This window comes from Taudactylus pleione, unplaced genomic scaffold, assembly GCF_031769625.1.
Source record: "Taudactylus pleione unplaced genomic scaffold, aTauple2 ptg000004l, whole genome shotgun sequence".
NCBI lineage: Eukaryota > Metazoa > Chordata > Amphibia > Anura > Myobatrachidae > Taudactylus > Taudactylus pleione.
This window is the reverse complement of record NW_028284407.1, coordinates 4,948,557-4,965,959: the sequence shown is the minus strand read 5'-3', so window position 1 is coordinate 4,965,959 and position 17,403 is coordinate 4,948,557. Positions and strand designations below refer to the sequence as shown.

At 40.9% G+C, this 17,403-nt stretch overlaps 1 protein-coding gene across 4 annotated transcripts in view; it reads right to left on the bottom strand.

Annotated features, from left to right (window-relative positions):
• Positions 1-17,403, bottom strand: part of MAP3K20 (mitogen-activated protein kinase kinase kinase 20) — a 196,210-nt gene that overhangs the window by 117,506 nt on the left and 61,301 nt on the right. For all 4 annotated transcript variants that reach the window (XM_088471781.1, XM_088471844.1, XM_088471712.1 and 1 more), the window contains exon 3: positions 2,479-2,566. In XM_088471781.1, the coding sequence (XP_088327907.1) occupies positions 2,479-2,566 (88 nt within the window). The remainder of the gene's footprint in view (positions 1-2,478; positions 2,567-17,403) is intronic.

Sequence of the window (17,403 nt, the reverse complement as noted above, 5' to 3'; positions counted from 1 at the left end):
ATACCTCTATAATTCCATTAGATAAATCATGTAGGAACGCTTTGAAAAAATGTGGATTAAGGGCCTGATTCAGACCCGCTCGCAAGCGCTATGCGCTCGCGAGCGGGTCGATGTTTGGCACATCGCGCGCGCACGCCAGAGCCGGCTCCGACGTGCACATGCGCGAGACCCGGCTAGCGACGGGCGCTCCGTCGCTATGGGTCTCGCACCAAAGTGGGGTAGCTGTCGATTTTGATTGACAGCTTGCCCCATTTTGGAGGCGAACAAGAGGTGTGGCTGGCCAAACGGAGGCGTTCCCGAAGGAACGCCTGTCGCTTAGGGGCGGCCCCACTGACATCACGAGTGATGTCAGTGGGTGAACTTCCGGCTCTAATAGAGCCGAAAGCTCACTGGGGCTTGCGGGAACGAGACCCTACCACAAGGGTCTCGTCGCAAGCCCCGATGGTCGAGATGGTCGCAATAGCTAAGCGAGCGGCCAGGAGGCTGCACAAAAAAAAAGCCCTGATTCAGAGTGAGCGCTCTTTCAGAACGTCCGGCTCTGAATCAGGCCCAAAGTGTAAAAATGATGTAACATCAAAATATTAGTTACTTATTAAGATTCCGTTTTTTTGTATAAAGTAATGAAATATTGAAACTTTTCCATATAATCATTGGGGAAAATGCAAACGGACTAGTAATAAAACCTCTGCTATTCTTCAGCAAGACAGGAAATGATATTTATATGTGGGGATAGGACTCCATGGTACACTAATAAGCAAAGGGATTAGGGGAGTTACTTTACATAAACAGGCTTCACTTTCTGGTAATGTCTAAAAGAATATAAAAATCACAAGCAAAATACAGTTATCTCTGTTATTCTAATACTTTGTCATGCACACTAGGATTATTAATAAACCTAGTATAAAACTGTTACCCGCTAAGTGCATAAGCCGCTTCGTGTATTTGCAATGCGCGATGCCTAAGCTCTAACATCATAATGCACGTACAACATCACCGCAGGATGACAGCTCTGCTTAATTCACAGAGCCGCACCACAACCGCCATTCTCCTTGGCCGTTACTCAGACACATCACATCTATACCATCGCAGACTCAGGGGTATATTTACTAAAGGTCGATTGTATTCAATTTTGATTTAAAATTGATCAAAATCGATGTTGTGTTTCTGGGGCTAAATGACACATTTATTAACAGACAATTTTTGGTTTGGTTTTTAAGTATTAGTAAATGTGTGATTTAGCTCCAGAAATACTACATCGATGTTGATCGATTTTAAATCGATCAAAATGAATTAAAAATCGACCTTTAGTAAATATTTTCCTCAGAAGCTGGACATGCCTGTTTTATTAGTCAGCCTGCGTGGTTAGTATTCAATTCTTCCAAATCAATGGTTACTCCTAACTGCATAATTGCACTTACACAACTGCTTCACACTCACATTTAAAATGATCATATCTAGATTTCTATCTGCAAAATGTACTCAGTGATACATGCAAGATGCATACAAAAGAGTAAAATACCACAAGGACACAGCTCGCAGCCAGGAAATAAATATTGTATAACAATCATCACAGGAGGGCAAAAGGATATTGCATAAAATATACAGACTTACATTTCTCTTCCAAATAGCAGCTATAAAGATTTCCCCTATACATTGTACTACAAGTCCTGCACACTACACAGGACCCAGACTCTCCTAACTCACTCACATCTCTAGGGAAGATGCATTACCCCTATACACCATATTTACATGCTATAATGCTACCTGTTCTGCAAATCTACATCTACATCATCTACGAGTGGTATTTATTAGACTTTGGGGAAGATAGATCAAACCTTTTAGAGAGATAAAGAACCAACCAATCAGCTCCTAACTGTCATTTTACAGGCCATGTTTGAAAAATGACATTTAGGAGCTGATTGGTTGGTATGTTATCGCTCTCCAAGCTTTGATACATCTCCCCCTTTAAAGCATAGGTGTGAATGTAGTCCTAGATAGCTACAGATTCCTATGCATAAATGAATGCTCAGTGTTCCCAGATTTTTTTTAAAGAGAATGCATGCAGGTTCAATAGGGCACCATGCACAGCCTATTGCCATTATTAATTCCTCATGCCTCTTCTTACAAAGCAATTTACAATCATCATACATTTCTCCATTTATCCCTCTGCTCTGCAGGGACATGCCAGTCACACACAGACCAATCCCGCCGCTTGGTCAGACAGCAGAGGCACCACTGGGAAATGATGAGATCACAGGTACTGCCATTGCTAGGAGTACTGACATAGCGGTGCACAGGAGGAGAGCGGTGGTGGAGACAGGTCCGCACAGCCTAGTTTGCCTGTATGGTAAATACAACCAGGCTGAACATGAGATTAGTTTGTGGTATTTATTTGGGCTGGCTGTCTCATAACTCCATGTGTGCCATGAATTTGTAACCAACACACACACTCATAAGACTGTAAAAGGACATCCTTACCTGTGACAATACAGTAATTAGGTGGTTCAAGTACAGCTCCATAAAACTGGATGATGTTTCTGTGACTGAGCACACTAAGTATTTCTGCCTGTAAACAGAAAGTAAGAAAACAAGATTACTTACATACTCAGAATATCTGCTGACTTTTCATACGTAAGCACAAAGATTAATGGTGGATCCATAAGACACAGCATGTCATGACAGCCTATTATCATAGCCTACTTTCATCTACTTCTTACTCCCCACTAGGGCACCAAACACTTGGTTGCTTAAGTTCTGCTGCTTATGTGGGCTGTTGTGGTCGCTAATGTAGAGTAGCAATGTATATTATCCATGTCCTTGTCCTGCATTCTATTGTACTGTAAGTCTTTAGTCACGTATTTGTTTATATATTTTGTAAGGTGCTGTGGAACACTTGTGGCGCCATATAAATAAATGATAATAATAATAATAGCCTGATTATAGTATAGAGAGGTTGTCTTCCTGCACTCAGTGCTGTTTCAGTACATGTACAAATATGTCCTTACACATCTTTGCTGCAGTCGTGCCAAAAAGCCCCTCCCAGAGCGCCAGGTCCTGTGAGACTCTGCTACCGCGGGCAAAAAATGCGTCTAAAGCCTGGCACACACACTATACGATTTCTCAGACGATATGCCCGATTCCAACGGATCGGAACGACATATCGTCCAAATTGTGTAGTGTGTACCCACTGTGTCGGCTGTTGCGCGCTCCCATGGTGTCGTCAGCCACATCATCAGGTTGTCCCTACATGCAGCTTAACCTGACGATTCGGCTGACAACCCCGCGCAGTTGGATACGGCAGGGGCCGACATATCGGGCGGTCAGGCACTGGATCATCTAATGCGCACTGGCTGCCCGATATGTCGGCTCTTTGGCAGGGGGGGCGGCAGTGGCATTGCTGAGTACACATCGTATACTGTGTACCCAGCTTAAGCCACAATGTGATGTGACTAGGATGAGCCTGGAGACTGTGCTGATTAATTTGATATGCAGCACTTGTATATCTGTGCGCACCTGAGTCTCTGAATCTGTATACAAAGTGCTACCATGTTGCGGCTGCAGCTTTTTTCTAGGGATGTGCAGGCTCGGATAGGTTCGAGTTTGCACGTCGAGTTCGGATTTTTCCCTCCAAAAAACGGGACTCGGAAAGACTTTATCCAGGAATGATGATGTTTGTCCATGCAAGATGACGTTTTGCCTCTTTCTGAGTCACGTTTTTTGGAGGGAAAAATCCGAACTCGGCGTGCAAACTCGAAAACTATCCGAGCCTGCACATCCCTCCTTTTTTCATTCCCAGTTCTGTGGTGCTTCATATACAGACTCAGGTGCACACATGATATACAAGTATCGCATATCAAATTAATCAGCACAGTCTCCTGGTGCTTCCTAGTCATGTCGCAATGCGACTTAGATGCATTTTCGGCAATAAAGACGCCCGAAGCTAGTAGAGTAGCAAGGGAACTGACGGCTCACTCACGCCAGACAAGTCACGCTGCGTGGCATATTGAGGCTAGATGTGTGAGGACATATCTGTATATATGAGCAACAGAAAATACAGCATTAGCTCATTCAAAAGAAAACTTTAATTTTATTCTACAGTTAACCCATTGTTATGCCATGAAGCTGTAATGGACCACAACATCCCCAAATAGAAATTTACAGATGTGAACCAAGGAGACATAGGGCCTGATTCAAAGCCGGACGCTCTGACCAGAGCGCTCGCTCTGAATCAGGGCCCTCCTTCATTAAAATGGAGCGTCCTCCTGGACGCTCGTATAGGTGTGGGTGACCACCCACAGCATATACGAGCGTCTAAAAAGATGGTCGCGATGGTCTTGACCATCGCGACCATCGGACTTGCGAGGGAAACCCTGCGGTGGGGTTTCCCAGCCACAAGCCCTGGAGTGATTTTGGCTCTATCAGAGCCAAAATCACTCCCACTGACATCACGAGTGATGTCAATGGGGCCGGCTTCAGACGGTAGGCGTTCCCATGGCAGGCACGCCCCCGGCACGCCCACCAAAAGGGGCGTGCTGTCAGTCACCCCCTTTGGTGCGAGACCCGGAGCGTCGCAGTCCGGGTCTCGTGCATGCGCACGACGGAGCTCCCTCCGTCGTGCGCATGCGCAGTGGGGAACATCGACCCACTTGCGAGCGTACTGCCGCTTGCGAGTGGGTCTGAATGACCCCCATAATACATTGTTTAGTGATATATTACAGTAGTTCCACAACCCATTAAAGACAGCTAAAGCTCTCCCAAATTTTCACTGAGGGAACTTATTTTCCTTATAGGATCTTATATAGGTCAAAACGTTGCTCTGAGTTAATGCGACATCATTGGCACTGCCCATGTGTATGAATTCAGGGCAACATCTCCACTTCTAAAACCCGCAGTTTAGTAAATATAACCACAAGTCTGCAAAGCTGGCAGCCAAACCCTGCCTGTTTAGTCAAATAAGCAGAACCTTCCACCCAACAAAGCAACCTGCTGCACATGACTGACAGAGGATGATGGACATAGTTAAGGATAAAAACTCCAGTTGTTTCATGGATATTATTCATCGCTATTATATTTTTATACATAAAGGTCAAAAAAAAAAAAAAAAAGACCAATGCTGTATATTAATGTCAGACAGTTTTACTTACTCTGTCTGAAAACGCCAAAAGTCAAAAAAGATCCCAGTTTTTCCCAATATATTCCCCAACGCTTGTCTTTGTTTTCCAGGGGATTCTTCCTATTAATGCGTGTGAAACATATTCTCTTGTTGAGGAGGGCAACAGATCCCTATATTGTGAGAGCATTTCATACACAACCATAGAACCATTGTCTATCTTAGTAGGGTCTCAGGCTAGAACCATAGCTGTGTGCACAGTATAACACAAGATTACAATCTACTTTTTTTATCCATAATCCCCAAAAGATAATAAAATAATTTACACACATCGTTAATCTTTTTGTCTGTTTGTTTTGCTGCCTTATGATTGAAATATATCACATCAGCCTTTCTACAACATTTGAAGAGCAATTCACATTGTTGCAACAAATTTACACACATCTAAATGATCTGGACACCGATGATTTCCGATTTCTCGGGGGATCGGTAAAATACTACGTTAACAATCCCAGACTCGCCAATTCCGATAATATTTGGGTCAGGGTCGGTGAATCGAGATTGTCCAAAGTATGGGATTTTGCAAATCCCCTGACCCAGGATTTGGCAGAATGGGGCATTGCTCCAATTCATTGCAGAGGTACACTATGGGCCCCATAACATGAAGTATCCAATCTTCAGAGTTGTATTTAATGAGTAGGGAAAGGCAGAGTTATAGTGAGAACCCAGATTACTTTTGTTCTAAACGCATTGGACACAGGTGGTCTGAAACCGCAAACTCACAAGTATTTAGGTTACAAAAAACTTTAAAAAAGCATAAAAAGTCTTAAAAATATTTTGAATATCATCTTATCAACTGATCTGAATACAGAAGTTTTATTTCTGTCATTGTAAAACAAGTGTTGCATTCTATTATTAGTAATATTGCCCTCTTAGTATCCTGACTATGGTAGAAAAACTTGCACTAATGAGCAGGTATGATTGCCAGAGAGGGGGCGACACAACGTTCAGGGGTCAAATTTACTAAGCAGTGTTAGGAGACAGAGTGAAAAGTGATAAGGTACCAGCCAATCAGCTCCCAACTGTCATTTTTCAAACACAGCCTGTGAGATGACAGTTGGGAGCTGATTGGCTGGTACCTTATCACTTTTCACTGTCTCCTAACACTGCTTAGTAAATAGACCCCAGTGACTCCTATAAGCCGCTTTGGTATAATAGAGGAGAGAATATTCCACGGCTGGTCATGGCTGGTTCACAGGAAAGGTATGAAAGGGTAAATGAAATTGAATGGCTGGGAAAATCATATTACCCTAAAATAAATAAGACTGTAAGACTGTCCCTGCTAATGGATGCTGTACAGAATAATGTTGTATTGTACGGTCTGCAAAACTTTGGCACAGAAACTTGTGAATTACCCAGATAAAGGTCCTCCTGTTGTTTTGTGGGTTCTGAGAGAATAACCTAACAAGCAAGAGCTATGTTACATGCACATTAGCAACGTCGTGTGTGCATTTTCCATATAGGATTGAATCAAACCCCAGGTGTCAGATGCTTCATACAGGCTTTTAGACACACTTCTAAAGTGCAGCGAATCCCAGGGTGGTAAAGCTGTCCTGTGACCTCTCTCTTACTGTAGTTTATGTGGTTAGAAAAACCATTTTCCTTTGATTGCAATCGTTCAAAACAGCAAAGTTACTTTTTCTGATTTATGTCAGATCTTTACTTTGTCTTTGATGTCACTGAAGAGGAAAAACGAGTAGTAGAAAAAAACCTTGGTTCACAAAACTACTTTAACATTTGTTTTCAGGATCACACATATGTCCTTCAAAGCCAGATATTGTCTCTTTTTATTATGATTTTGCTCTTTTATTATAGGTGGTATCTATTGAAGAAACCAGTGGATAATTATTTTACTTATTGCCTACAACATACTTACCCACAAAGGCACAAAACAGTCATGGAGGGTTTTAAAGGCACAAACATGAAACAATAATGTTTGACTCAGAAGTGTTTGAAAGTTTGGGGTCTGCATAAATTATTGGTCCCATGCAGGACAGATAGATATCTAACAGGGCTTCTAACCAGCGTACAGGACCATGGAGGCATTTAGGGCTCTATTTATTAACATTATTTTTACTAAAATAAAGTGAAAAAGGGTGTTTTCACACCCTTTTCACATTATTTTAGTATCACCTATAGTTATTACAGAGCAATTGGAGTAGCATTCGTAAAATTCTGCTCCACCCCCTAAGTATCACTTATTTTTAGTAAGCAGATCGCATTTCCCATAATTGTAATGGGAAATGTGATCCGACCAAAGTTACTAAAAATAAATTGTAAAAAAATACCGGGGAAAGCCCTGTGATAACGCCACCTGGAGGTGGCGTTATCCAGGGTCTTCCCCGGTTACCGGGCTCCTATTCTGCTCTAAAAGGCAGAGCCCGGAGCCGGTCCCAGTGGTCAGCTGTGTGGTCTAAAGAGACCGCAAGCTGATCTCTGCTTAAAAAATATATATAAAAAAAAAAGTAAAAAAAAAAAAAAAGAATTTACTTACCTGACTCCATGGACCGGTTGTCGGGGCTCTGGTGATGACTCCCCTCCGGTCAGCTGGTCTCCCATGGTGCACTGCGGCTCGGTCATCAGGTGATCGGGTCCCAGTGCAGTATGGGATATCAGCTGACCGGAGGCATGGAAGACATCACCGGAGCACCGATGACTGCAGGTAAGTGCTATTAAGGGAGGGGGGGTCGCGGGGGGGCCTTTAGCGCCGGGGGGTAGCAGCGGCGGCCGGTCGGCGCATGCACGGGCACTTTGTCACGGTACTTTTTGCTCTGTCCCTGCAAGGGATTTGTAGTAAATCCCTGTGATATTGCCTGAATTCGCAATGCGAATTCAGTCGATAATATCACACTACAATCTGCATTACAACTGCGGATTGTAGCAAATAGAGCCCTTAGTCACAACAGTCAAATTATTATTCATAGAACTAATTGTCATAAATCTAATTTGCTCACAGGGCCTGTATATTTTTTTAATTACCATCTACTGAGAACCAGTACCAGAATGCGTGTCTTCAAATAAATATCGGAGGGGAGATTTATTTGCGGGGGAACCCAATGTAAGGACCTCAACTGGTGATAATACTAGTATCTGCCAGGTGCTATTAAGCTATCAGTATATATAGGGGGCACCAGGCAATGAGGCAGTTTGGTCCAACTGTAGGACAACCAGCTCTTCAAAGCCTGGCGCACAGGTCTCCATCCTCTTTGTGGCCACAGATGTGGTCAAGTCTAATTTCAATATTATAACCTGTAGGTCATCTTTCAGGCAGACTAAAGAATAAGCCTCACTTGTTTTGAGCTGTTAAGGGAAATGAAATTGACAGATCGGCACCGAGTCGGGACATCCATACTCCATAGCCTAAAAATGTACACGTTCTGGTTCTGACATTACTACATATGCATGACTGCCTATGTGGCTTTTTAATAGGAGACAATTCTCTTCTGGAAAATGTAGCAGTCCTGAAAAAATATGGGAGGATATTATCTAATTGATAAGATAATTGATTTCCTAACAGGAAAATAATCTCCTTGGCTTTGTGAATGACTGAATATGATGACATTTTATTTCTGAGTATTAAACTGCCACAATCCACGATACAATTTAGCACTCAGTAAAGACCCAGAAATGTTCTGCTCTCTGGCTGTCCAACCAGCCAAGTCCATAAAGTATTTCTCAATACCAAGTTATCAAAGGGTTACCCTCAAGCACTGCAATACGGTAATTTCATAAGAGCACCACATAAGGGGGTATTTAATTCAGTTGATCGAACAGGCACACGTTTAGAACTTGTATACCTCAATTTCATGTCAGAATGGGCATGGTTTGGGCAGATTGAGAATCTTGGGACAAATTAGCTTTTCCTCTTTACCCAAATAGAGTGTAAGCTCTCTGCTCTGTTACGTCACATATACACTGAACTCATTGCTTCCTTGCATGTTCCTGTGTTTTATGTATGATGTTCCCCACTGTCCAGCGAGGTTTATCACAGTGAAGCCTTTACATATGAACACTAACAATAATAATATAAGTATATCTATCAATCATATTATTATTTAAAGGGAAATGATACCCTTATGATTGTAATCATTGCATTCAGTCTACTATCTTGCATGCGGCCTATTTGTAACATTCCGCCTTCTTAAGCACAGGTTGGTTCCCAGTACAGTGTGGAGATTAGAAGCGCATCAGGTGGGGTATGTCTGATGCTGAGCATAAAGGCAAACAGCCGGCATGTCATACAATTCCAAACCTAAACAGACTTCACTCATCCTCTAAAAGCTAATAATCTTATTTCAAACGCAGCAATAGCTAAAATAAAACAATAAAGCTAGAATAAGGCAGATACTCCATTAACGATAAAGAAAACAAAACGAAAGCAAATACATATTAAAAAAATATATAAAATAAAAAGGTGACATGGGGTGAACAGCTTATAAAATATTCATTACAGACAATTCAAAAACAAAAAAAACAGTTACCAAATTTGTTATTTTTTATAATTATTAATATAATTTATAATTCTCTTTCAATACATGCATTGCTTTTCTTTTAGATTTCTTTTACAAACAGCAAACCGCACTATACCAGTGTTCCTAACCTTTCTTTTTCCATACAATTTTAATGAATAACAGGTCACCTCTGGGAAGATTTTGGGGACAAAGTGTATAATGTTTTTATTGCAACTTTTTCATTTTTTTTCCTCTTTACTGTAAAAAAAAAAACATAAAAAGACTCAGCCCACGCAGCCCCACAGATATGATGTAGATCAGGGATGGGGAACCTTTTTTCTGCCGAGGGCCATTTTGATATATATAACATTATTTGCGGGCCTGGTGCAGGCCATGCCCCCTCCATGTGATGTCACACAGGGGCAGGGCCACAATTGCCGGTCATTACAGAAATGCCAAAGCATCCTGAGGATGCACCGGGGAGTTGTAAGGGCAGCGGTGTGACCATCTGAAGTGTCCTAAGGACGCTCCAGGCGGCCCTGCTGTATAGATTTTGACTGCAGGGTGCCATTCCAGGCACCCTGCTAGTCAAATGAGGCTAGCAGAAAAAAGCTCCAAGGGCCAGACCAAATGATTCCGGGGGCCTTATATGGCCCCCAAGCCTGAGATTCCCCATCCCTGATGTAGATAATCAGCTCTCAGACCTAGCATTTCATCATCAACACTTTGGCCTGTTAATGTGGTCACGTACCAATGGAGGTTATATTGGTCCACCTTCCAACCACATATACCAACGTGTCTGATAATGATATACTTGATTTTGATCTGATTATTATCATGAATCATGGTTGATTTGTGATAATGCCAACTGCCCAATATTGCAGGGTGTCTGGCCAGCATGAAACAGATCAAAAAAGTTTATCAGAAAAATAACTTCTACCCAGGTTATCTGTGGATTACAGTTAAATGGGGAACTTTTATTACTTGGGGAGTTCCAGAGCAAACAATTTTGAGAACACTTTAGCAGATCATCTTTGGAGCTATGCCAAAGTAAGCCACTTAACATATTACTTTGGATAATATACAGTTTGCTTGATAAAGCACAGTAGATAGAGATGTCACACTGATAATCTTATAAACTAACTCACTCGTGACACTCTAATACTTTAATTTGGAAATCCCTCTATGAAGAATCTTTTTACTTTTTTCTTTAATACGGTTGGCTAAAAAAACTGCTAAACCAGCACTAATTTTATTAGTATTGAATTTTTTTTGGTATTTTCTTTTGTCAATAGTACAATAAAACATTACACTAAATGTAATTTTTTTTTATTAATTGATTATACAGGGTATGTTTTAAGTTTATTTTTATTGTGATTAATTGTGACAATGCATTTACTGTGGGCAACTTTTTCAAATCGTACAAAATCACACATTTAACTGGAATACGTTTAATGATAAAAGTTAATACATTCTGATGTTCTTTTTTTTTAAAAAGTATCACAATAATATCATAATAATGTTAATGTTTTTGTACATTTGGCTTCTTTATGTGTCCTGTGTACTGGGCCATAGGGAGGGGTATGCGAGCAATGCAGTCCCCAGGGATCAGGGCCCTGGTAGTGGCTGGTAGTCGCTGCCTCACAGCCCCTGCATCTGTGTAGCAGGGTGCCCTTTATATGCCCTCTGCTTCACATTCACCTTATATGCCATCAGAGTCCCATGTGCCTCTTTATATGTGATCAGAGCCCATTCATGCTTTTTATATGACATCAGAGCCCTCCTATGCATCTTTATGCCATGAGAACCCTCCACATGCCCCTTTATACACCCTCTGCGCTACATGCCCCTTAAAATGCCAGAGCCCCCCATATTCCTAATATCTATCACCCTTAACCACATGCCCCTTTATATGCCATCAGATCCCCCTCATGACCCCTATGTGATTCACACCTCTTCCACTTGCCCCTATGTATGGCAGAACCCTCTCATTCCCCTTATATGCATCACCCCTCCACCATATACGACTTTATAAACCAGAGCCCCCTCATACCCCTTATATGCATTACCTTTCAGAGAAGGCGGGCAACAGGCAGGAAGAGACAGGTTTGAGGTGCTCTCGAGACTGTGAGCGCTGTGACACAGGTGTGTGTGGGAAAATATAGATTTCTGAACACTACCCACCAGGGATTACCTGCACTCCAGACAGATATCCTGATTTATGGATTGTCAGTAGTAATCCCGGATGGGTGGCGACCCTAGAGGAGTCACCACACTTATCTATGTGGTCTTGCATCACTTTACTTCTTCCACTGCCCAACTCTGTCTGCGGCTTCCTGCTGCCTCTACTGGCCTCCTCATATGCCAAGATTGCGCGCCACGTACACAATTACATAGGCTGGACAGGTTACTGTATCCCACAAGATCAGCTCACTCATGTTCTGTAACAATTGGTGCTGCTCTGAACAAAATGCTGCGATTGGCTGCAGGTTGTAATACCCAAACCAGATGTTTTACCAAGGTGCAAATTGCTCCTCTATTTTGCTCCTTTTTTTGTATTTGCTTCAAAATATGAATCAGGACCCTTGTGTGTATTTTGTAGCATAAATTACACCCATATTGTGACCAACTCTGAATCAGCTCCATTGTGGTAATTACCAGTAGTATTTAGTCTACCAATGTACTAAGGAGGTGATTCAGTAGTGGACAGAATTGCAAAGCTAGAATACTTGGGCTAGATCTTATAGGGCGCACACAGGAAAAGTTATAGGGTGGGAAATGGATAGAGGGTATGAACAGTGCTATATAAGATAAATTTCTATGCTGTATAGATCGTATAATGAAAGAAAGTAATGAATAAGTTTCTGTCCGTCCATTTATTTTATTAAAAAAAACACAATTACATATAAAATATTAATATATAGGTTGTAGTGTAATATGCTGGTGTGTGAATGAGAGACATTATGTCGAATATATACCAGATATTATAAAAGTAATATGATAAGAATAAATATGATAAGAATAAATGTGAGTCAATAAATATCAAAGACAGCTCCAGAAATACACTTTACATAGAAAATATTTTCAGTAACAATGTCTTTGAATGTTGCTATAAAATGGCAACAATGTCTTATTCCCACAGGTAGATCTTTTGGTGGGACTTATGACATATTTCTCAGTTGTAACTCCAATGAACAATGAAAAAATGCAAAAAAATAAAAATAAAATTAAAAGTTTGAAATAATAAAAAAAATGTATTATTTATTTATTAGCAGTTTCTTATATAGCGCAGCATATTCCGTTGCGCTTTACAATTGGAAACATTTATAGAACAAAACAAGGTAATAACAGACAGACATAAAGGTAAGAGGGCCCTGCTTGCAAGCTTACAATCTATAGGGAAATAGGCATTGATACACAGGGATAGGTGCTATATATTGCAATTTGGTCCAGCCAGACTGCAGAGTTTTTGTGGGCTGCATGATCCAGTCACACAGGAATGTCGGCCAAATGTCAGGAGTATGTAATAGAAAGACAATATGTGAGGTTATGTGTGGACTGTGAGAGGGGATGTAATAAGACATGGAAGCTACGAAGGTTATGTGATCAGTTCTGGAATCTGATAAGCTTGTCTGAAGAGGTGAGTTTTCAGGGAACGCTTGAAGGATTGAATACTAGATGTAAGTCTTATTGTGTGTGGTAAGGTATTCCATAGAGTGGGTGCAGCCCGAAGAAAGTCCTGTAACCGTAAATGGGAGCAAGTAATGCGAGGGGATGAGAGACGCAGATCTTGCGCTGAGCGGAGAGGTCGGGTTGGGAGATATTTTGAGATGAGTGAAGAGATGTATGTTGGTGTAATTCGGTTAATGGCCTTATGTGTAAGTAACAGTATTTTGTATTGAATACGGTAGAAATCCGGCAACCAATGCAGGGACTGACAGAGTGGGGCAGCAGACGATGAACGTTTGGCAAGGAAGATAAGCCTCGCAGCTGCATTCATAATGGATTGTAATGGCGATAGCCTGTTTTTGGGAAGACCAGTAAGGAGACTATTGCAATAGTCAATGCGGGAAATGAGTGCATGGATTAGAGTTTTTGCAGTGTCTTGTGTGAGATATGGTCGAATTTTGTATATGTTTTTTAGATGTATGTAACATGATTTTGAGACAGATTGAATGTGGGGAACAAAGGACAGTTCAGAATCAAGGATGACACCAAGGCAGCGAGCTTGTGGGGTGGGGTGGATTGTTGAGTTATCAACATTGATAAAGAGATCAGGTTGGTAACTGTTATTGGCCGGTGGAAATATTAAGTTTCAGGAGGCGAGATGACATCCAAGATGAAATGGCAGAAATACATTCAGTGACACGGACCAATAGAGATGGTGATAAATCTGGAGATGATAGGTAGATTTGAGTATCATCTGCATACAGATGGTACTGAAATCCAAAAGAGCGGATTAGTTTGCCAAGAGAGGTGGTATAGATTGAGAATAGCAAAGGACCTAAGACAGAGCCTTGCGGTACTCCAACTGATAGAGGTAGCGAAGAGGAGGCAGAATCAGAAAAACAAACAGAAAAAGAGCGATCAGATAGGTAGGAAGAGAACCAAGAAAGAGCTGTGTCCTTAAGACCTAGGGATTGTAATGTTTGTATGAGAAGAGAGAGTGGTCAACAGTGTCAAAAGCAGCAGAGAGATCTAGAAGAATTAGGAGTGAGTAATGGCCTTTAGCCTTGGCAGTGACCAGATCATTTACTACCTTAGTCAGTGCTGTCTCTGTGGAGTGCTGGGAACGAAAGCCAGACTGAAGTGGGTCCAATAAGTTGTGGGTGTTAAGAAAGTGTGTGAGGCGGGTGTAGACAAGTCTCTCCAGTAGCTTGGAGGGGCATGGGAGCTGGGAGATAGGACGGTAATTTGAGAGAGTGTTAGGGTCAGAATTTTGTTTTTTCAGAATGGGAGTAATCACTGCATGCTTGAACGGTGATGGAAAGATGCCAGTAGAGAGAGAGAGATTACAGATTTTAGTTAGGGTTGGGATAAGCACAGGAGACAGAGCTTTACTGATTTTTGAGGGTATAGGATCTAGAGGAAAGGTAATAGAGTAGGAGGATGAGAAGAGTGTAGATACTTCATCTTCATTTGTGGGGTCAAATAAAGAGAATGTGCCAGAGGGTTCAGGTAGAGAATTGAGTAGGTCACTAGCTGAGGAAGAACATACCATTTCATTTCGGATATTATCAATTCTGTCCTTGATTACACAAAAAAGGAAAAAAATTGTTTTATATATATATATATATATATATATATATATATATATATATAAAACAATTTTTTTAGATATATGAGAATGTTTCTTATGGGAGGAGGAAAAAAAAGGGGAGCAGGGTGAGGAGGTGTCAGTAGTAAGTCCTGTCTGTGCGCACACCTCCTACCTCAATCCATGTATGGGTGTCCCTTATAGATCCTGGTGTGTAAAAAATTCTTTCTTAAGAAAAATCTTAACAGAACTTCCGAAGTTGAAGAACAAGACCCCTATACTCACTCGAATTTAAAGGAAAATTCCATATTTTATCCTACGTACATCAGAGGAGCATTTATAGAGACTTTTCAAAAAGCAGTAGAAATGGAATTGGAGAAATATAGACAAAAAAAGGAAAAAATAAAAAAATACCACAATACCAATATTTCCAAGGAAGAGAAGAAAGCCATTAAAGCACTATAGGAGAACAAATCCATAGTGATCAAACCTGTGGACAAAGGGAGGGGGGGGGGCATTGTGATTATGGACGTGAAAAAGTATGACCAAGAAGCAAGAAGATTACTCTCAGATCGTGATACCTATGAACCTCTTCCAGCAGATCCCACAGAGAAATCTAAGAAGGAATTGGACACTTTACTAGAAGAGGGAATAAGAGAAAACATAATAAACAAGAATATAACTATCTTACACAAACATATCCAGGAATGCCAGTGTTTTATTTCCTTCCAAAAATTCACAAGGACTGCAATAATCCACCTGGACGTCCTATAGTATCATTAATATCATCACTCACCACAAAACTGTCCGAATATATAGACCAGATATTACAACCATATGTAATATTACAATACAACAGAGTCACCTGAAGGACACTAGGCAAATTCTTGAACTACTTAATTAATTAAAATGGGAAGATGGATATCTGCTGGCAGCCTATGATGTGAAAGCACTCTACACATGCATTGAGCAGGAAAAAGGATGTGAAGCGGAGGAAACCATCTTAAAAGCCCATGACAAGATCCCAGACAAACAAATAGAATTTATCAAAACAGTAATTCTTTTCATTCTACAGCACAATTATTTCTGGTATGGGGGCTCCCACCATAGACAGGTTCGCGGGACGGCGATGGGTACGAAATCTGCACCAAGTTACGCGAACATGTTTATGGGGCATTGGAAGTCCAATACTATATGGAATAATAATCCCTACAGGGACAACATTATTCTATGGAAAAGGTACATAGACAATGTGGTCATGGTATGGAAGGGAACACAAGAAGAACCTATATTAATACAAACAACTGCAACTCAGAATTCACCGCTGTCTCAAGTACACATACCATTGATTTTCTTGATTTGACCATATATGTGGAAAATGGTGAAATACATACCAAGACATTTACCAAGCAGGTGGACTGTCACACATTTATTCCACCAACCAGCAATCATCACAATAACTGGATTAAGAGTATACCCAAGGGGCAATTTAAAAGAATTCGAAGAAACTGCTCCAAAATCGAATCATTTGAACAACAAGCAACACTTCTAAAGAATAAATTCATAGAACAGAAATATGATAAAAAAAACTCTTGTGGAATCCTCTTTTCAAGAAGCAAAAAAAACAGAAAGAAGGGAACTCTTGACGTCTAAAGAGAAAAAAAAGTCTGGATCAGCAACAATCTTTTTTTATAACACAATACAGCAATCAACATAAAGACCTTGAACGTATTCTACGGAAAAATTGGCATATTCTATTGAAAGATGATCTTCTCAAAACATTTTTGAGAGATAAGCCAAGTTTTGTATACAGGAGAGCACCAAACATCACACAACAACTGGTCAAAAGTCATCTATCAATAATTAAAGATCAGACTATTGTTCAACCAAGTTTCTTTTGCCTTATCCGATACATCAGAAAACCAGGTTTTTATTTCTGTAATCAATGCAAAGCGTGCAAAACAACGGGAAAGAAATCTACCATCCCTATCCAAGACTTCACATGTAAAATTACCAAAAGTTCAAAATTAAAGACAGATTAAGTTGTGAATCTAAAGGGATCATCTATCTGCTAACATGCCCTTGCAGATTACAATATGTTGGAAAGACTATAAGAACACTGAAGGTATGATTGGGAGAACATATAAGAAATATCAGCAATGGACTGCAAACCCACAGTGTCTCCGAACATTTCAGAATACATCACAATAAGGACCTAAGCACATTATCCTTCCAAGCAATTGCACAGGTGAAACCCTCTTGGAGAGGAGGAAATTACATTATTTCTATGTCCAAAGAGGAAAGTAAATGAATCTTTGGACTGAAGACATTAACCCCACATGGACTTAACATCGATTTTGAACTTGTTCATTTCTTGAGATGAGGGGTAACATACACTCTGGGGAGGCTCCAGTGGGCAGAGAGCATGTTAGTCATACCACCCTGGTTACGCCCAACATCTCCATCCGAACTTGGAAGCTAAGAAGGGTGGGCCTGTACAGTAATGGGAAGGGAGACCCCCCATG